This window comes from Nesoenas mayeri, assembly GCF_963082525.1.
Source record: "Nesoenas mayeri genome assembly, chromosome: 20".
Classification (NCBI taxonomy): Eukaryota; Metazoa; Chordata; class Aves; order Columbiformes; family Columbidae; genus Nesoenas; species Nesoenas mayeri.
This window is the reverse complement of record NC_137569.1, coordinates 7,215,201-7,236,007: the sequence shown is the minus strand read 5'-3', so window position 1 is coordinate 7,236,007 and position 20,807 is coordinate 7,215,201. Positions and strand designations below refer to the sequence as shown.

General features: G+C 52.3%; 1 protein-coding gene across 1 annotated transcript in view; it reads left to right on the top strand.

Annotated features, from left to right (window-relative positions):
* Positions 1-20,000, top strand: part of ATP2A3 (ATPase sarcoplasmic/endoplasmic reticulum Ca2+ transporting 3) — a gene marked incomplete at its 5' end in the record, with an annotated part of 45,954 nt that extends 25,954 nt beyond the window's left edge. The window contains 14 exons of the mRNA XM_080357273.1: positions 4,114-4,202; positions 6,763-6,865; positions 7,095-7,226; positions 8,325-8,450; positions 9,526-9,744; positions 10,207-10,542; positions 10,634-10,854; positions 11,789-11,991; positions 12,103-12,188; positions 12,836-12,969; positions 13,415-13,532; positions 14,175-14,292; positions 15,903-15,975; positions 19,580-20,000. Of these exons, the coding sequence (XP_080213399.1) occupies positions 4,114-4,202; positions 6,763-6,865; positions 7,095-7,226; positions 8,325-8,450; positions 9,526-9,744; positions 10,207-10,542; positions 10,634-10,854; positions 11,789-11,991; positions 12,103-12,188; positions 12,836-12,969; positions 13,415-13,532; positions 14,175-14,292; positions 15,903-15,975; positions 19,580-19,655 (2,034 nt within the window). The 3' untranslated portion in view covers positions 19,656-20,000. The remainder of the gene's footprint in view (positions 1-4,113; positions 4,203-6,762; positions 6,866-7,094; positions 7,227-8,324; positions 8,451-9,525; positions 9,745-10,206; positions 10,543-10,633; positions 10,855-11,788; positions 11,992-12,102; positions 12,189-12,835; positions 12,970-13,414; positions 13,533-14,174; positions 14,293-15,902; positions 15,976-19,579) is intronic.
* Positions 20,001-20,807: the final 807 nt, after the last annotated feature.

The window sequence follows — 20,807 nt, the reverse complement described above, 5'->3', positions numbered from 1 at the left end:
AGGACACACGGACAGGGCTGTTAATGTTTAATGGACAGGGATTCCCACATTGACGCAGGCAGGATGGAGGTTGCCGGCAGCTCTGCTGAGCGGTGGGTGGGTAAATATTTGCCCTGGGTGGCGTGTCCTGGATGTGTCTCCTGCATTGAGTGGCTGGCTCAGCCGTGGGGGAAGAAAAAGCCGTGAAAGCCTATCAATAACCTGGAAAAATGTGTTAATCCAGTGCAATTTAATTAATTCACACATTTAATTTGGGTGAGTGCAGCTGCTGGGCCACAGAGCACGCAGTGCTTGCCCTTGATGTCTCGCTGCCAGCGTCGGGTCTGTAGAGCTGAAGTCACTCCTGAAAGGCTTCAAGTCTGGTTTAAACCCTTGGCTGGTTTTAAGGGCTGCGCCGCCAGCTCCAGGTCCCACTTGGTGCTTGGGTCTTGCCGCAGTGCTGTGAGAGATGCAGGATGCATATGGATGCCATACGGTCAGCACAGGCAAAGCGATGTCCCCAGATACAATAAATGGTCACTGAAGGGCTTTATGCTGAGGGTCTTGTTCATCTAGGGTAGCTGAGACTTCGGTTCTTTTGCTCTGGCCTCGAGTCCACCAGAGGCTGCAGCTCTGTAGGAAAGCAGGAAAGCCATAAACTCTCTCAGTAAATCAGATTAAACCTGTGATTTGTGTCAACTTGCAGTTTCTGAGACCACTATCTCGCGGAGCAAACAGGGACCACCTCCTCCCAAACATTAAATAACTGTCTGGCAGGGAGAGAAGGGGACAGAGAGGCATTGCAGCTCTGCCCTTGCACTTTTAAATCAGTCTCCTAAAAGTTGCAGCACCCTTTTATACACCCTAATTAATTTTCTGGGAGCACAAGGTTGGTGTCTTTAAGTCAGGACCCAAAGCAGAGGTGCAAGCAGGGCTGTGCTGGTGTGTAGGGCAGAGCAGGATGGGGCTAGAGGGGGACATGCTGGTACCCCGTGTCCAGGAGAGGGAGGTGGCAGGTGACATTTGACTGTCTCTGACATGGCTGGTGTTTTGGGGAACAAGAGCAGAAAGAGGTTTATTTTCAATAAACCTTGCAGCAGAACCTGGCTGTGCAAACTCCCATCACCAATGAGGCCACCTGGGAGCTGTGCGGGCACTCTTTGCTTTTTAATCTCCAGGACTTTATGCCTTGGTTTGGTGGTTTTGTCTGTCTAAATCAGTCACTAATTAATGGGAGACCTTGCTGGGGGCTTCCCAGGTGCTGTGACAGTTGTCGGTGGGTCCCTGTCAGCCAGAGCTGCTTCCAGCACAGCAGGAAAATGATGCTGATCCCCAGGCTGATTGATGATTACAGCTTCTTACTATTCTAGACAGTGATCTTGTCTTGTCTGCTTTTTGATAAGTAATTCTTTTAAAGATACTGCAGAAAATATAGAAATGTGGAGCCATATCCTTCGCATCTCTTCCCCGAGAGCCTGCAGCCAGATGCCACGTGCTGCTCTGGGGATGGTGCAGCCGTGGGTGCCCTTTGCTTTCCAAAAATACATCTGGCAACATCTGGCTGTGTGACACAGCACCGGAGACATGTGAGATCTGCAGGGCAGGAGGAGCGGGGTGCGCTCTTCATAAGCACGTAGCAACGATCTCCATTCCATCTCACCATTGCATTAGAACCCTGAATTGCTGGTGTTGTTTCAGAAGGCTCAGGGATGCAGGCTGGGTTCCCCTGGCTGGGTGCTGGAGCTGGGGTTCACTGTGGTGCTGCAAGAGGTCGGGCAGCCCCTGTGCCAGCATCTCCCCAAGCTGCCCAGCTGAGCTGCGGTGCACAGCTTTGCCACCTCCTTCTATTGCTCCTGTTATTAGTTATCTTATTTTTGCGATGTGGAACCTTACCTGTCCTCTTCACAGATTAAGACACAGCTATTTCCTCTGGCCTGTTTCCACTGCCTGCAAACCTGTTCCCTTTTCAGCCTAGCGATCTGCTGAAACACTGCGCCAAAAACCTGCAGACACCTTTGCCATCGCCCGGCCGCCCCCTCGCTCTGCCGGTCACGCAAGCCGGGAGCAGGCAGGAAATTTGATATAACCTCTGGTTGCTGTGGGTTACGCAGCACCTTTTTAAATAGGCATGGAAAAATAAAGGGCCTGGAGTGATTTTTGGTTTTTTCTTTTCCTTTTTTCATAAGAAAGTTGCTATTGTGAAAGTAGCAGTTGTTTTGTAGCCATGAGCGTTTGAAAACAAACAGGCCTGTATCAAGCAGAACCACCAGTGGCTCTGGTGGCTGGGGTGGTTGCTTTTTAATAAAAAATACTCCAGTTGGCATTTATTAGTGCAGGAGTCTATTTTTTCAAGAGATCAGGAGATTTTGGCTCTCTGGAGGGCTAGTGGTGTTGGACACATCAAAAAGAAATGAAGGATGCTCACCCTTCAAAGGTCCTTTTTGGTGTTGCAGAAGCCTTCGCTTTGGGAAATTTCAGCCGCACTTCGTCCCATTCCTGGAGTCCATCATCATGGGGGAATTCAGCTACCAAAGACGACATGATGTGTTTTGGCTCTTTTAATTGAAGTCTTTCATACACCAGTGTTTGCAGCTCCTGCCAGAGGAGCTCAGTGCCTCAGCAGAGGCCCTGGGATGTCCCGAGTCTCTTCTGCAACCCTTTGGTTTGTGATTTTCTCTGAAACCCTTCAGGGATGCTGAGGAACCCTGAGGATGGGCTCTGGGAAAGGACCTGAGGGCAATACCCCAGCAAATGGGGTATCTGCAGATAACTGAGGGGCTATGGGGAGGTTGCTTTGGACTCAGAAATATTTACATAGGAGACATACGCTTTGATTTGCCCAAACCTGTAAAATACAGAGGTGAGAAAACCCACCAAGGCGTCCCAGTGCTAAACCTGCTGTAAATGTGCTTCCCCAAGCTTGACCTTTTTTCCTTGTTTTGGCCCTAAGCTTGCAGTGGGGATGTCGGGTTGCATGGGCAGGTCTCACACCCACCAACCAATGTGGCTACACTGGTGGGGTATCCTTGAATTATTAACAATAATTAATAACAATAGTAAATTAACCCTTGCTAGTTGCCGAAGGAAGCGTTGGAGGAGAGTTAAGTGGATGGTACCCAGAACCGTTGCGTCTCATTGGTTGCGATGCCTCCCAATTTCTTCCAGGGAACATCTCAGATGAACAAAGGAAAATAAAAAGGGAAAATAAATTATTTGAGACAGGGTGGAAAGTGACAGTTGTCCCTGCACCCACTTGCTGGAGCTGTTGAGCCAGTCTGTAAGGCTGAGGGCATCACTTTCCTGCGGCTGTCATGCCTCCTGGCTGCTCCCAGCAGGCAATTGAAGCCAGGGAAACGCATTCGTCAAACAAATTTTATTTATTATGTTACTTTTTGGCTTCAGCATGGGTCATAAATAATGATTAAGCAGAAAGGAGCATCACCGAGCTGTCACCCCAGCTGGGGTCGGGTCCTGCTCTTGCTGCTGCTGGAGATGTCCCAAAGGGTGGGCTGTGCAGGACTGGAAGAGCGTGGGGAGAGGGGGGATTTTTATTGCATTTTTTGTTTTCTTTTGTTGCTCTCAGTACAGCAGCAAGAGAGAAACTGGAAGGGGTTTGAAAGGCAAAAATCACTAAAAATAGAACGTGTGGGACTTTTACAGCTCCCTGGGGCTGGTTAGCCACATTGCCAGTGCCCAGAGTCGAGCTGCAATCCCAGTAAGGCGCAGGAGAGCTGGCTGGAAAAGGGTGACAAGGACAGCCCCTTCCCAAGGCTCCTGGCTGGTTGGATCCTGCCCTGCTGGGGCTTTCCAGGGCAGCTGGGGCAGGAGTGGAAACCTGGACCTGGCTCCTTCTCTGCTCCAAGAAAAACACAGGCACCTTCTTAGGAACTGGCTCAGCATCGCTTCTCTCCAATGGAAAAAAAGAGCTGGAGGAGGCAAACATGAAAAAGGCTGTGGAGAGCTGGAAGGATCTGGGAACAGCCAGGGGTGATGGGTGACCATGGAGGGGGCTGAACCTGGTGCCAGTGGGGCCGTTGCTGGGATGGTACCAGCTGGTGGGTCTTCAGGCTGGGCACTTGGGCTGCACCAAAAAATCACTACTTAAAGCTCTGTTTCTATCTTTCCCCCTTGCAGATGTTCATTATGGAGAAGGTGGAGGGCGCCCAGTGCAGCCTGCACGAGTTCAGCATCACTGGCTCCACATACGCCCCCGAGGGACAGATGTGAGTGCGGGTCTCCTCTGCTTGGTGGGTGACATGGGGTGGCCCAGGGCCAGCAGTGCAGTCAGGGGGAGGTGGGAGGGTCGAGCTTGTAGCCACAGCTAGAGGACCCCAGGCTTACCCCCCTATGTTCTCCACATGGGTTTGCAGCCCTGCTGAACCTTGCCTATGGAGATACCTGCTGGGTGCTGGATTTTGATCACACTGGGCTCGCAAGCATTGGGTGGCTGCTCTTTGATTTTGGTGGGAGCTGGGGCAAATCGTTTCGCTGTCCCTCATTGCCAGCTCCTACCCAACATGATGTGGGGGGCCTGTGCCCTGGCTCTGCCTGCCCCACTCCCGCTGCTCAGCAAAGGGGCTCCTGCACACTTAGCTCTCCCTTCCTTAGCAATAAACCCACTTTTAAACCAGAGAGGGCAGCAAATATGAGAACAGCAAAGAATGAGGTTTTCCACAATACGTGCTCATTCTCCAAATTTCTGAAGCCTGCGCATTTTTCGGTATTGGCCGGTGACCATCACCCTGACCCAGGCAGGATCTGGGGCCAGAAGCTCATCCCACAGCCTCATTGCTGGTGATGTGCAGAGGGACTTGCAAATCCCGGCAGCAGAGCGTTACCCAAGCCCCATGTCCTCGGCAGGAATGGCCAAAATAGCTGCTGTGCCTGGGACACGATCCCACCGGTGTCAGGACATGTTTTGGGGGGAGACATGGCCTTTGCTGAGCTCGGGCAGGGGCAGGGAGAGGAAGCCAGGGGCTTATCTCTGCTGCATTATTATACTTGAGGGTTTTCTGCTGTTGCGTTTGTTTGTTCCCCCTCCTTTAAAGGGGGGTGATGCTCCCCAGCATGGGGAGGGTCTGGGAAGGAGACGCAAAGCTCAGCCGGTGGCTGGAACATCTCCACTTCCCTTCACTTCGCTGTGTGATCCTGTGCACATTCTTCACCATGGTCCCTTCTGCTCATCTGTGGAGTGACTATAATTCATTGCAACCTCAGACTTAATTTCATGAATATTTATAGAGCAAATTTGATCCCTGGCTAGAAATGTCCATTAAAAAGTGAGCCAGGTCATAAGCTGGTATCAATCAGTGTGTTTCAATTAAGTGAGGAGGACTGAGGCGCTGAACTCGTGTCTATAACCTCTGAAGCTGCAACGTCCCCTCTTGTTCGGGGACTGCCTGCCACGAGGCTCTGTGTTGGTCTGCAGCAATTTGTGTTGCTTTTGAGCTTTGCTTCAGCCCTGTGCTTGCCTTTGCACATCAAGGAGGATGAGAAGGCTTGTTTAGGTGTCACGGAGAGAAACCCGCAGTTCCCCTGTGGCTGGTGGAGCTGAAGTGCTTGTTTTGCTTTAGCCTGGCCTTGGCATGGGGACTATTATATGCTTGAGCTTGGGTTTGGTTGCATCCCTGTGCAGCACCCAGGGTCTCACCCTGCTTTGTGCAGGGACAAGTGATGATGGGGACATATCCCCTTATCTCAGAAGTATCCAGGGGATCACATGCCACAAAAGCCACCTCTGGTATTTCCACCTTCCCAAACATCAAAACCCAGCTCAGAGTCCCACAGGCTCCCTCCTCCACCTCCGGGCTGGGCAGGAGGCAGTGGCTGTCCCCTGCCCGCTGTCCCCTGCCCGCTGTCCCCTGCCCACACTCAGCCCAGAGCGGCTTCTTGTCCCTCAGCAAACAGATTTTTCAGATTTTCTTGGCCGCTCCCTGTTTTCCGCTCCTGAGCTGTAACAAGGGCTCCAAAATGTTCTTTCCATTGGGAACCAGCAGTGGAATAAACTGATCCTAATAAATGCCTGACAAATTATTTTTCCAGCGAGCAGATGACCGGCTGGGTTTATACCGCTCTAACCTGCAGTTACCTCTCCTGGAGTTGGGGTAATTTCTTATTTCCCCTGAAAACCACCACTGCTGTCTTTGCCACTGTGCAAGAAGCAGTGTCCAGCTCCACTGAGGTGTTGAGGGCTGCTCCTTCCCAACGTTTGTGCTCCTTTATGGAGTGAAAAGCTGCTATTTAGGAAGAAAAGGCCACAGTTTGCTGCTTGCTTAGGAACAGCCACAGCAATGCAGTTGTTAAATTCGGCTGACACTCTCAAATGATCCCTTGGGTGCCCTTTTGCTCTCTGGAGCGTGAAGTAGCATCACAGGGAAGAGAAGGGACTTGTTGCTGGTTCTATAGCTCCTCTGGATCCCCATCAACTGGAAACCCTTGATGGACTGAACATTAACTGGCATTTCTTTGTCCCTTTTCTCATCCATCCTCTTCAACATCAGCCTTTCAACAGCCCCTGCTTTCAGGTCCAATGCTCTTTAGAGCTCCTCTACAGCCCCCTTTATTCTGGGGCACTTCCAGAGTTTGCCTCCTGGAATATTTTATTTGCAACTAGTCCTGCCCCGTTTGGTAAAGCACAAAATACGAACCCAAGCTTTTATTGCCAAGCCCAGGGCTTTAACCGGGCTCTTTCTCCCTCTTTTCAGAAACTTTTACAAGGGATATATAGGAGAAGCTAAGTATTATTTGAAGGTGTAAGGCTCTGGGGGTTGTTTTCTCCCGCAGCCTGAAGGACGAGCAGCCGGTGCGGTGTGGGCAGTACGACGGGCTGGTGGAGCTGGCCACCATCTGCGCCCTCTGCAACGACTCCTCGCTGGACTACAACGAGGTGCGGGGAGCCCCGGGATGGTGGGGGCACTGGCGATGCTTTTCCCTTTGCTGCGGACCCCTTTGCAGCAGAGGCTTGTCTCTTGGGATCCCCTGCCCTGGCTTCAACCCATCCTGGAGCATCCTCTGGGAGCCCTGGGATGGTGCCATGGGCAACAGCATCCTTGGCTAGAGCAGTAGGCAGGGATGTGCTCTAAAACTTAAGCTGTTTTTTTTTTCCTGCCCTGTAGTCCAAGAAAGTCTATGAGAAGGTGGGAGAAGCCACTGAAACAGCCCTGACGTGCCTTGTGGAGAAGATGAATGTCTTCGACACCGACACCAGCAAACTGTCCAAAGTGGAGCGAGCCAACGCCTGCAATTCGGTGAGTGGGGAGAGGCCCCTGCAACCTCAGGGGACGGGAGGGAGGGAAAGGCTTTGGGACAGCTGCTCTTTGAGCAATAACCACTTGCGATGAGCTAAGGGACCGGTCTGCCACAAGGATGCAATTTCCTGGCTTGCAGGGCACTGAGCTGTTTTCGGAGCAGATCGTGCAATGGCCCTGGAGGGGCTGATGCCGCAGGGCCCAAACTGGGTCTGTGTGATGCTTTGGAGCAGGTGATCACCAATTCTCAAAGTCAGCCTCCGCAGTCATTGCCAGAGCTCTAGCTCCAGATGAGAAGGTTTGGATTTTTGTTGCTCTGCAGCAAATCTTTAGGTGTCTGGTTTGCCCTGAGCAGCCGTACCCCATAGCACGACCAAACCCCACTCCCCAGAGCCATGCCTGCCTGATCAAGGCTTGCTCATTGGAAACATCTATTTTTAGTGTGAAAATATCCCATGCTGGCTATTCCCCCCTCCAACTCTGCCTCCCAGTGTCTCACCCCTCACCAGGAGGGGTAAAAATACACTTTATTTCATGTCTAGGTTTACTCAGCTTTGGTATCGTGCCATTAGATCTTTTAACGTCTTTCCTTGTTCGAAGGAAGGGCTCTCTGTTCCGGCATTTCTTCCTCAGATAGGTCTGAGTGAGTCGTAATAGATCTCTCAGCTCCTTACTGATAAGGGAGATGGAATTTCCCAGCCACCCATCAGTCTGACAGCTGCTGCGTTGCCCGTGCCCACTGGTTGCAATGGTAGAGCCTGATTTGTGGTGGGGTTTTGGGGGGTGTTGCGATGCAGGAGCCCATCTGTGGGCACAGCACATGGGCTGGTGTGTGCCATGGGCTTGGGCAGCAATGGTGTAGTTGAGGGGTTAAAATTCTCCTGAAAAATTGCTAAGGGAAAACTTCTTTTGCTTTTTGCACTGTCCCATCCCTCCTGGCTCCTGTGTTTGCCTTTCTCCTCCCATCACTGGTGCTGTGCTGGCTTGGCAGGGCTGCTAGCCAAGGTGGAGAACAGCAGGTGCTGTGTCCCCAGCATGTCCCAGGTCAGCCTCGTGCTGCACACAGCACATCCCAGCTCAGCCTCTTTGTCCCCACAGGTGATCAAGCAGCTGATGAAGAAGGAGTGCACCCTGGAGTTCTCCCGTGACCGCAAGTCCATGTCAGTGTACTGCACGCCCACCGGCCCCAGCCAGAATTCCACTGGCAGCAAAATGTTCGTCAAGGTAGGGGAGAAGTTCCGCAGCACCCTGTGGGATCCCCGTGCTCACCCTGGCAGCATCTGGCCATTCCTGCAGTGGGCAGTGATGCTTTGCAGTTTGTCTCTCTGTCTGGGGGTCCGGGAGCAGCAGATAGACTGGTGTGGTCAGGGAGGAGGTGAGTCTTTGCAGGATTGATAGATAAAAAAAGGAGGTAAAATGATTTAAAGGGGTGAAAAGGTGCTGAGTGTGCTGGTGCTGGGGCCAGAGGGAGCAACCCCTGTCCAAAACTTGGGCACTTGTCTTTATTAAAGGCTTGGACCCTCCAGGCACCAGTAATGCCCAAAGGGGGATGCTGAGCTTTCCACTGTAACCAGAAATAAAGTAGTGTTTTATAGGGCATTTTCTTCCCAAGAAAAGAGATGCAGCAGGAATTTCCCCCCGCTGACTCCAAGAAAATTTGTATATTGTTGTTCCCACTGGGAGATCTGGGTGGGTGAACTCTGTGCTCCCCGTTGGGTCAGAACCGTCTGAAGCCACCACATCTGTAGCCCGGCAGTCCTGGGTGAGCCATTTGAAGAGGAGCAATAGAGAGTTTACAAGTTTTATATTAAAAAGCAATGTCAGGAGTCCTTTGTAAGGTCAGAAGGGACATGGTGAGATGCTGTGATGCTGAAGTACATGTTTTCCTGAACTGCAAAGGCATCATGAGCATCCACTGAGCATTCCACATTTTTTTAGGGGAGACTCACAGCCTGAATCCCCTCTGGGTCTGAGAGGGGATCTGTGGTGTGGGAGAATCCCACGCAGACGTGTGGGTTTTGCAGGAGTCAGATCCCCTGCAGAGCAGATCCTGCTGCCTGGTGACCTGATGCCAGTTCATCCTTCCCCGCCGCGATCCCTGTGCGCTCAGTGGTAGGCTGCCATCTAGTGCGCTGAGCCCTCGTGCCAGGATGTGCATGCTGGAGTTTTGGGGAGATTTCCTTCTCCTTTGCCCAAACTTGATTCCTTCCCTCCCTCTGGCACTTCCTTCAGCGCTGGCAAGAGATGCTCATCCTCCAGGTTCACTCCAGCCCCTAAAGCCCCCCCTGCTCCTCCCCAGGGCGCCCCGGAAAGCGTGATCGAGCGCTGCACCCACGTCCGCGTGGGCACTGCCAGGGTCCCGCTGACGGCCCCCGTGAGGGAGAAGATCCTGAGCCGGATCCGGGACTGGGGCATGGGCATCGACACGCTGCGCTGCCTGGCCCTGGCCACCCAGGACGCACCCGTGCCCAGGGAGAGCATGCAGCTGCACGACTCCACCGCCTTCGTCCACTACGAGGTACAGCACCGGAGGCTTTCTCCAGGAGCTTTTTTGCCTTATTCCCAAAGTTTTCCCACTCACTTCCAGCTGCCTCAGCAGTATTTTCTCTCTGAGCAGCAGGCAGTGACACAGCTCAGGTCCTCCTCTGCAAACCCTGGTGCAGAGCTACATACAGTGGGAATGGCCCTAAGGGCAACAGCCCCATCCCACTGGGCATCCATCCCTGTGGGGTGACCTCCCAGAGGCGTCCAGAGACCACCAGGAGGAGGGAAGCAAAGTGGAAAGGTGTGAGGAGCATCAGAAGGGACAGGAACATCCCATTGCATTGGGGCTACAGGGTGCATCCGTGGGGCTGTTGGTAGAAAATCTCCTAAAAGTTTTCTCCTGGGGAAATCCCCATACCCAGGGTGGTTTCACAGCAGGGAGGGAAGCATCTGTATCCTCGGGGGTTAATGTAGGTCTGGGGCTGTCCCCTCACAGAATAACCTGACCTTTGTGGGCTGCGTGGGGATGCTGGACCCTCCCCGCAAAGAGGTCACCTCCTCCATCGAGATGTGCCGCAAGGCCGGCATCCGTGTCATCATGATCACGGGGGACAACAAGGGCACGGCAGTGGCCATCTGCCGCAGGATCGGCATCTTCTCGGAGAGCGAGGACGTGGCCGGCAAAGCCTACACGGGCCGGGAGTTCGACGAGCTGCCCCCCGAGGCACAGCGGCAGGCGTGCCGGCATGCCCGATGCTTCGCCCGCGTGGAGCCGGCACACAAGTCCCGCATTGTCGAGTACCTCCAGTCCTTCCACGAGATCACCGCCATGGTGAGTCCCTGGCCATGCTCCACCACCCCCTGGTCCCCTCCTCTCTGCCCAGCCCAGTCCCTTGCACCCCCTTAATCACACCTTTGTGCAGACAGGTGATGGCGTCAACGATGCCCCAGCCCTGAAGAAAGCTGAGATTGGCATTGCCATGGGGTCGGGCACAGCGGTCGCCAAGTCGGCTGCTGAGATGGTGCTCTCCGATGACAACTTCTCCACCATCGTGTCAGCCGTTGAGGAGGGCAGAGCTATTTACAACAACATGAAGCAGTTCATCCGCTATCTCATCTCCTCCAACGTCGGGGAGGTCGTTTGGTGAGAGGCCCCCACACCAGGCACCACATTACGGGGAGCAGCAGTGAGGACATGTCCCCTGGGGCAGGTGACCTGCAGTCCTGTCCATGTCCCCTGCCCCTGGCAGCATGTGGTCCCCACAATTGTAACCCTGGGCACCAACTGGAGCAGCTATGCCTTGTCTTGTTCCCCTGGGGCAGGGGGATTTTCCTTTTGTAGTTTCATAATCAGGCCACCCCCCAGGAGGTGTTTTGGTAACGTGTTGCCTGTTTAAGCCCATGGCAGCGTCTAAGGCTGGTGCAGGTATCTGTGCACAGGCTATTGTCACCAGGTCACACCGATGCACTTTGCATCAGGTCCTGGGCAGCTGCTCTTGTCCCTGCCCGTCCCTCCCAGTAAATCAGCCCCATCCTCAGCAACGTGGGCACAGCCTTTAGGCCAGACATGAGGAAGAAATTGTTGCCCCTGAGGATGATGAGAGCCTGGCCCAGGTTGGCCAGAGAGGTGGTGGATGAACCATCCCTGGAGACATCCCAGGCCAGGCTGGACGGGGCTCTGAGCACCCTGAGCTGGTGAAGATGTCCCTGCTCATGGCAGGGGGACACTGGGGGAGCTTTGAGTGTCCTTCCAACCCAAATTGTTCTGTGATCACTTGGGCATCCTTTGCCCATGCATTTCAGCCAGGGAGTTTGTGCTGGGATCAGGAACCCGTGTGGCTGTGTGGAGGTCAGTGGTTGGGTTTCAACTGCAAAGCAAATTTTAATGGCAACAGGAACAAATTTTAGTGGCAAAATTAAGTCTTGGACTTCACCTTCCTGACTCAGGACTTTAAGTGGATTCAGTTTAGGGTATTTGGATCCAGGGTGCCTCTTCACTCTCCCCTTGCACAACACAGACACTTTCTCTGGCTGCACAGAGTTCACCTAATTTGGCATCTCTGGGTTTTTCCCTGCAGTATCTTCCTGACAGCCATCCTGGGCTTGCCCGAGGCCCTCATCCCTGTGCAGCTGCTGTGGGTGAACCTGGTGACAGACGGGCTGCCGGCCACTGCACTGGGCTTCAACCCCCCCGACCTGGACATCATGGACAAGCTGCCCCGAAACCCCAGGGAGCCCCTCATCAGCGGGTGGCTCTTCTTCCGCTACCTGGCCATCGGAGGTGAGCCCTCGTGGGTGCCAGTGGGCAGAGGATGAGGATGGACAGGGGGTGCCATGGGGCGGGGGGCTCTTTGCCGGGTGCTGGGGGTCAGGATGTCTCTCTCGGCTGCAGTGTACGTGGGCCTGGCCACGGTGGGCGCAGCGACATGGTGGTTCCTGTATGACGCCGAGGGACCGCAGGTCTCCTTCCATCAGCTGGTGAGTCGGGAGGGGAGCAGGTTGAAACGTTGAGCAGATGGATGTGGGGGTGGATTCAGGGGTGGATTCGGGCACTGGGGTCTTTGCTCTACCTTTCTGCTGTGGTTCTTGTAGTGTTCCCAAATTCCTGGTGGAGAGGACGAGAATTTAAAATAAAAGCAAATTCTCTCCCTCAGGCTTTTGTTTCCAGCCTTGCTTCTGCCAGTGACCAGCATGGCAGGGGAAACTTAATCCAAAAAAGCTGGAAGTAGCTCCTGTGCCTGATCCCACATTGAAAGGGATCTATTTTTATCTTACTGTAGGTCTGAACAAGGTGGTAGGAAAGCAGGTGCCATTGCACTCCAACGTCATACACATTTAAGATGTATTTTTGATGGAGATGTGTGTGTGCTCAAACACCTTACTAACTGCACATCAAAATCTCTAAGCCACTCTCTAGCCATAACGCCAAAGCCCCAGCCACAGCAGAATCTGGGTGACTTTAGACAGCTTTATCAGTTGCTCTGTACTGTGGGATATTTAACAGCACGCCTAAAAATCAAGGTTCACCATGTACCCCCCAACCAGTGGACCTCTTCCTCCTCTTTCCTGCCTTTTCTACACTGCTCCTCTGCCACGTATTTACCAGCAGTTTCCTGTGCTGACAGAGGAACTTCATGAGGTGCACCAAGGACAACCCCATCTTTGAAGGAATCGACTGTGAGATCTTCGAGTCCCGATATCCAACCACAATGGCTTTATCCGTGCTGGTGACAATCGAAATGTGCAACGCTCTGAACAGGTAGGGTGGCCACAAGGTCTCTTTGGATGCTCCACACGTGAACTGATTTTGTGTATGGTCTCTTTGAGCATCTGTTGGTGGGCTGAGGGCTTTGGTTTGACTCAGCTCTGGGCAATCTGGGCCAGTGTTTCACCACCCTCGCTGTAAAAAAATTCTTCCTCATGTCTGGCCTGAAGAAGAATATTTTTATAGTGGTGGAGGAAGGGATGGATGTAAATCCATTAGCAGTTGGCCTGTTAATGACCAGTCTTAATCCATGCATGGCCAGTTGCATTGAGATGGATGTCCAGATTTAAATCGTGGCAAAGCCTGAAACAAAACCATCTGGAAGAGAAGGGCTATAGCAAACAGCCCTGTAACTTAGAGAAGAGTGGGAACCCTTGGCTTGGGCAGGCGTGGGGAACAGGATGTTATTGGGGCTAATATTGTCCCCTCGCTTTCACAGTGTCTCTGAGAACCAATCGCTGCTGCGGATGCCACCGTGGCTCAACATCTGGCTGCTGGGGGCCATCATTATGTCCATGGCTCTGCATTTCCTCATCCTCTATGTCAAGCCCATGCCGGTGAGTGCCCTGTGCCACCTCCACATGCAGCCCAGAGGGCTCCTCCTGTGGGTAAGGACATCCCTGGAGCAATCTTTGGGTCTGGAAGCTTCTGGAATGGTTGTCTCCAGCATGTGCCCCCAGGACCACATCACGTGACTCAAAACAACATGGGGATTGGGAGACACTCTGTCTCAATGAGTCTTTACTGAAGTCAGAAGCTTTCCTTATAGGCAATGCAAGGGGTATGGATGTCTCAGCTCCTTTTGGAGACATCACCTCCCTTTGCAGTCCAAGGCTGGTGATGCTTCGGTTGACACCAAAGGGTGCTTAAGATCAAGCAGGTTGCTGTGCCCAGGAGGTTATATTGTCCTTTGTCCCCTGCTAGGCACCTGTGAGCACATACAGTCCTAGCCTGTGCCTCAGTTTCCCCATCTGAAGGAGAGATGTAGGACATCAGTTTTAACTGATCTTGACCAAGAGCCACCTTGGGATCATGACAGACCTTGAAGAAATCCTGTTCTTTGGGCTGTCTGGATCCTCCTCCTCGTACCTGGGATGACCCTTTCTCAACCTGTGCCGTACAACAACCTGACCTTTAAAACAAACAAAACAATCCCACCTCCTTCCCTGTTGACATCTCCAATCCTTTCCATCTTGCAGCTCATCTTCCAGGTGACCCCGCTGAACTGGCCTCAGTGGGTGGTTGTGATGAAGATCTCGCTGCCCGTCATCCTGCTGGACGAAGGACTCAAGTACCTTTCCCGCAACCACCTGGACGGTGAGCATGGTCTGCACAGCCCTGGGTTGTGTTTGTTCCGTGCTCCTTTGCTTGGGGTTCGTGGTGGCTTCACTCGTGTGGTGTCTGCACTTGCATGTTCATCCACCTTTGCTGTGAAAAAGGGACTTCTTCCTCTTACCCCTTCCTTGCCGGGTGCCATGCCAGGCAGTTTTCTGCTTGAAATATTCTCTTAGGAGCTGGAGCACCAGATAAGTCTGACATGTCTGTATGTCCAGCTTCTCATAAACCCCTGGGAACTGGATCCTTTCTCTTACCAAGCAAAACAAATCAAACACTGGTTTGTAACAGGAATCCTTCATTTTTTTTTCCCCTCAGTTTTCCATCCCTCTGTGGCCATCCTTATCTTGTATTTGCTTCCTCTATTTTAAGTTCAAATAAGAGTTGAATGAATTATAAACTGGCTTTAAATGGGGTTGCCCAAGCAGAGGAGAAGCAGCTCCTGTGACACTGGGGCAGGGGTTCCTGTCTGCTCCTGGGCTGTGTGCTGTAAATCACAGCGTGTGCTTAGGCAGCCCTCCAAAGAGATGATATCAGCTTTTCTTCTGTTTCTTGCAAAAGTTGTTGCTGTGGGTGATATCTGCGTTGAGTTAAACCCACACATTTTCCTGGCTGTGGCTGCCAAGTGGTGCTGCACCTGCCGTGGGACTGGTCAACCAGCATCCTGGGGATTTGGGGCATCCTAAGAGCCTTGTTTGGTTTCTCAGGGAGCAGAACCATGCAGAAAGCTGCAAATAAAGGATGGGGAATTATTGCAAGCAGGAAACCATTACAAACTGGTTGTGCTCCCCATTGCCAGGTCCCAGCACGCTGGAGGTGCTCGGGTCAGCTTTGCTATCTGCAGTGAGCTGACACTTAACCACAGCAATTGCAGTGAAGCCTCTGCTGAGAAACAGAGGTGCAGGGACTCCTGCTTTTACAGACCAGATAGAAATTGTTTCTAGCTTATTTTTGTTTAATTGTTTCATCTCTTATCAGACTGGTAGGTGCTTTGCATCACCCAGGCTTGTTTATTCATACAACTACAAGCCTGTTGCAACAATTGATGGCACGGCACTGGGCTGGGGCGTAGGAGAGCTGGTTAAATTCCTGGCTGCTGCATCCCATGCATGCCCTCGGTCTGCACTTCACCATCTGTGATCTGGAGATGAGCCTTGCTTTCTCCCACACTTTGCATTTCTCTATAAAAACTCAGCGCTGTTGGAGGAAAGGCTTTTCTTTGGCTCTGCCGGCACAGCTCTGAGCACAGCAGGCTTTCTGGCAGACCTACAATGCTTTTAAGTCCCATCGTACCAGTTCAGACTGTTTCCACTACCCATGTCACGCTCCCAACATGTCGTGGTCCCCTGAGCTGCCCTCATGCCCATGGTCACGGTGCCGCTGATGCTCACGGGTCGCTCTGTGTCTCATCCAGCAAGGGTTTCTCATGCAGCTATTCAATCACAGCTACGGGGCAAAATCACGCTTAAATCATCACATTTGAAACAAATAATTGAAATCCTGCATCTTCCTAATTCCTCTGGGTGTTGAAAAGCAACCCAAAAATACTCAAAAAGCCACTGTTAAATGTGGTATTGTGGTTTTTTTACCAGGCATTCTCAGGACAGTAAGACACACGTGGAGCAGGGAGCACCAGTTGAAAACCTGCAGGACTCCAGAGCAAGGGTTGGCTTTCCTATGTGTCTCATCCCCGAATGCCTTATTCCTGTGTTTCCTCCAAAGTCTTGCTTGTGTTTGGTGGGGACCTGCTTGGACTGTGTCTGGGTGAACATTGGTTGGAAAATCAACTGACAACAGAGCCCAGGGACCCTGTACCCAGACAGGGTCTCCTTTCCCACACTGGCCTCTGTGTTCCTCTGTGTTTTGCTTCAAAATAAGGTTTAAAAAGCCCATGAAGCACCTGTTTGCGTAGCAGTTCTGGCCAGGGGGCCAGGCCACCACTTGGCCTCTGCCAGGCAATGCTTGAGGGTCATTTCTAGCGTGATACCTTTTGAACCAAAAAATCTGAGGGGTGGCCAAGGGCATTCAGTTGTGGGATGCAAATGTCTAGGTGTGAGTTCTGCTGATTCAGGTTTTGCATGGATGATTTTCTCCTTTGATCAGATTTAGATAAATTGTGTTTCCATTACATTGGATTTTAACTTGTCCTTGAAGCAGCAGAAAGACAAGACACTTCAGTTTTCACAGTGGTCTCAGTGTTTGACATTCCTGTCCCCATTACTTCCAGCCTCTCATCTTGCATGCCTTCCATGTATTGCTGCCTTCATCCGTCTCTGGCCCCTCTGAGGTTTCTGCCCTCTCAGTTTTGGGAGGCGATGTGAGTGTGAGACTGCAAGCAAAAGTGCTCGGCTGAGCGACGTTGGCTTGGTGTGACCTGCAGATGTTATGGTCATGAATGTGGAGATGGTCTCCAAGATTCTCTGAGGTGTCTGGCACACAGATACACGCCGGCAGGCTCACAAGGGGTGACCAGCCTCAAAGCCTTCTTGCCCTAGTATTTTAATATTTACCATACTCTATGCAATTGAGTGTGTTGCTTTTTTTGGCATGCAGGAGGAAGGTTTCCAGGAATTTTTCACCTGTGCCATGGTAAAAGCAGGAGCAAGTCAAGAAGCGGGTGCTTTCTGCAACCCAGCTGTGCAGCTGCCCCAACAGTGGCAGCGTCACTGAAAATCAGAACGTTTGAGGCACAAGAATTGTCTTTGTGTTTTGTGGCAGCTTAGTATTTATGCAGCTGTTTGTCCTTATGCTGCCCCTGGGTGATTTTGCAGGAGCTGCAAGGTAGTGGCCACACTTCTGGGTACCTGTCCCCACCAGGTACCGGTCCCCTCCCTGGCAGGCAGCACAGTGACCTGCAGTCTCTGGCCACTGCAGATGCTATGGAAGTGAGATTGCACCCTTTCTACCGCCGAGGGATATTTGGCCTCTTATCTGCAAAGCTGGTGTCGTCTTTGTGCTTCAACATCCTCGCACAGGAGAGCAGCTGGCAGAGGTGGCTGCACAGTGACAAGTGCGTCACCCACCCTGCCCAGGCCAGTCGGGGCTCCACATCCCTCTAAGACAGCCTAAAATCTGCATGGGCCAAAATCTCTGCATCCCATCACAAAAAAAACCTCCAGTGCGTAGCAAGGAGCTGCTCACCCTCATCTCCCCCGTGCACCCGCACCTGGGGATGAGGACAAGCCCCCAAATCCTCTTGGGAGTGCAGGGGCTGCTGCAGCCGCCTGTTTTCCCTGCAGAGATTCCCGGCAGAGAGGCGGGAGCGGGCGGCCGTGGCTGACCTTGTAGGGAAATCTCTGCATGGAGCTACCTTGGCTGGGCGCTGGCGCCACGGGAGGAATGTGTCCCCATGGGCCAAGTCGTTCGCTTGAGCTGTGGGATGCTCTGAAGGAGAGCAGTGCTGCACCTTTCAGTGCCGGAATCTCTCCAGATGGGATTTTACAGCTGTGCTCCCTTGCTTTTTAATTCTTATTTTCCCCCTCTCATTCTTCTTTCTATGTGTGCTGTGCTTTAGAAGTGGAAGAGCAGAGGGAAGCTCTCGGTGCTGCTGCCCTGGTATTGCAAAGCAATGGGAGGAGGGTTTCCCATTCGTTTTTTCCAGGGTCTCCGCTGAAGCTCCCAGTGCTGTTGTGCAATGGGGGAGAAGTGCAATTTTCCAAACTATGAGGTCTGCAGCATTTCTCTCGGTGGAGGGAGTGATCTGTGCCTTCAGCATCACCTTTTACGGGAACCCCTTAAGGGAAAAGTCAACAGCGTAAGGAAGAACCTCCTACAGAGCCTCAGCTGTCCCGGTGGGGAACAGATCTTCTAGATGAACTCGCATTGGTCACAGGTTTGCAAGAGATGCCCCTGAGAAATCTGGTGTGAGGCAGGATCCAGATGGATCATGACCACCCCATCATTCCTGCAAACAGATCCCCACATCCCCCTTGCTCCTGTCACCAGAGTGTGGAGAGGAGAGCCAGACGCCAGCATTTAGGGACCGGCATCCTGCTAAAGCAAAGTGGGAGCTGTACCCTCAACTGTGTGTTACCCAGCAGTGACTGTTCAGCTGCCAGAGCTGCTGAAGAGACACCCCTGCATCGTGGAGGAGATGAATTTTGATTATCGCAGTGAGATTTAATACAACGCGGTCACCAGCATCCCTGCTTTGCTCTGAAGCCTGCGATGCGGAGGTCATCCAGAGGGATGCTGCTTTTGCAGCAATCAATTTTGTTTCAGGACACAAGGGCCAGCGCTGGAACAAAATTTTGGCAGAAGTTGCAAAAAAGTTCTTGTTTTTACTCCTCTCTCTCCTGTTATTTATTAATTCCCCTGGAAGCTTGTTGGCACCAGCGCTGGCAGCAGGCGCTGAGCCTGGCTGGTGGCCCCAGGCAGGACCCCGATTTATCAAGAGCACAGCAACAGCGGTTCTTCTGCGAGATGCGTTTGGTGATGTGTGCAGCGATGAAAGAGAGAGAAATACGGCTGAAAGATTCACAGAAGTGATTTTTCTAACCCTTCTCAGAAATTGCTGCCTTGGGGGTATTTTTTTTAAGAAAAAATAACTATTCTGGGCAGGCCGACCTGCCAGCAGGGTCTCTCCCAGCCCCAGGCTGAAGAGTAGCTGCTGCCTTGGGGGGCTACTTGATTGAAATTAGGGGTCTGGTTGGTGTGAGTGGAGTTCTGGCAGGGATTTCAAGGCTGCTCACACCAAGTTCAAGCTGAACACCATAGCTTTCCTTCAAGCCATGTATTGCCTGTTACCTTCCATGTCCAACTCCATCCGTCAGCAGAGCGGGAGGAGGGCAGTGCTGGGGCTGGGACAGCCACTGCAATGGGTAGATTGGTCTTTGCTGGTTGTTCTGGAGGTATATGTGAGTGTAAATGTATATATAGTGTGTGTAAGTGGTGTCAGCCCGTGGAGCAGTATTGGGCTGGGCAGTGGGATGCAGGGAGCTTCTTCCTGCACCTCTGCCTTTCCCTGGGTGTTGTGCTCGTTAGGAGCAATAACGAGGGTTCCCTGCCAGCTCGTCTCCCTGCTGTTCCTACCTGCATGACTGACTCTTCCCTTTTCCTACGTGCTGCAGGCTGAGTGTGCTGAGCCCTTCCTCACCTGGGGACCAGCATCCTCCTCCTCATGCAGCCTGAGCTGCTCTGGCTGCGGTTGGGCCAGGGATCCCAGGTCAGCCCTGGAGCAACCCCTCTTTATAACAAAAACAGGGAGCTGCTTCGCTTTTGAAGCCTGACCAATCCTTTTTCTTCTCTTTTTTTTTTTCCTTTGTTTCAGGAGAAGAGGACAAGAAATGAATGACATTAAGGAAACACTCCTACCTAAAGGATCCCTAACTTGTAACTCGGACTGAAGTCTTGCATGCATGACCATCGCTAGAAGCCAGCAGGACATGCATGTGTCCGACTATCAGACAAATGCGGGTGAATCGTCGAAAAGAAAAATACTGATTTTGTTTTGTTACGTAGCTTTTTTTTCCTGTACATAACAGTGCAATTACTGGACAGCTGGCGTAGGGTTTGGGGATGGAGCTGTGCGGACCTGGGTCATCATAACGTGGTTCCTTGGGGATTTATTCCTGCAAAATTTGAGACCTTCTTTCCAATTTTCACTCTGATGGGGTGAGCTCAGACAAGGTGTCCTTCACCGGAGATCAACGGGGGAGTCGGGGTTTTAGGCAATATGCTGAGCGTGGTCAAGATGCTGCATCCCCCAGCAGGGTGGGATGTACAAGGGCAGCTCATGGGGCTGGGAAGGGCTTGGGGAGACTGGCGAGGGGACCGTGGGTTGGGGTCACCAGCCCCTGATGATGTCTGTGGTGTTGGTGAGTGCATCGCTAGTGTGCTCTGCTCCGGTGGCTGTGGTGTCCACGGGCTGCGGCAAATAGCTTCACGGTGTGAACACCATGGTGTGGAGCTCACAGATGTCTGTTTGTACGTCCAGGTTGGGTACGTGTGGTGGAAGGTGAAGTTCTCCCTGTTTATCACACTGTCCTGTTTGATCCCCATGTTGCAGCAAGCCCTGCACCTTCTCAGGCTCATCCAACACCAAAGCGCGATGTCGTCTTGTCTGCTCTCCGTCCGATGTCTTGTTAGATCGCATCTGCTCTATCTAAGCTGTAGCCACCTTCCTTGTAGAGACAACCATTTAAATCAAAGCATGGGGATGGCCGAGCTTGCATTCCTCATGTCTACTGTTCCATCCTGGTCACACTTTCTGTAGTCGGTTGATTTCCCTAGCAGGAGCAGACATTAAGTTGTTAGGAGCATATGCATGAGTTCGTGTCCTCTGTTCTGGAGGACGTTGCTTTCTTGCACAGGGAATCCTTGACACCGGTGATCCACCTTTGAGACGGGAATGAATGTATGTTTGTACATAACAGAGTCCTTCTCCGTGCGCGGTGTTTGTTGTGGCATCACTTTCTGTAAGGCATCAACTTTATTTTATCCTCTTGGGATTTTTCTGCGGCAGGAGTGACACAGGCTGCAGTGGGAGCGTGTGGATC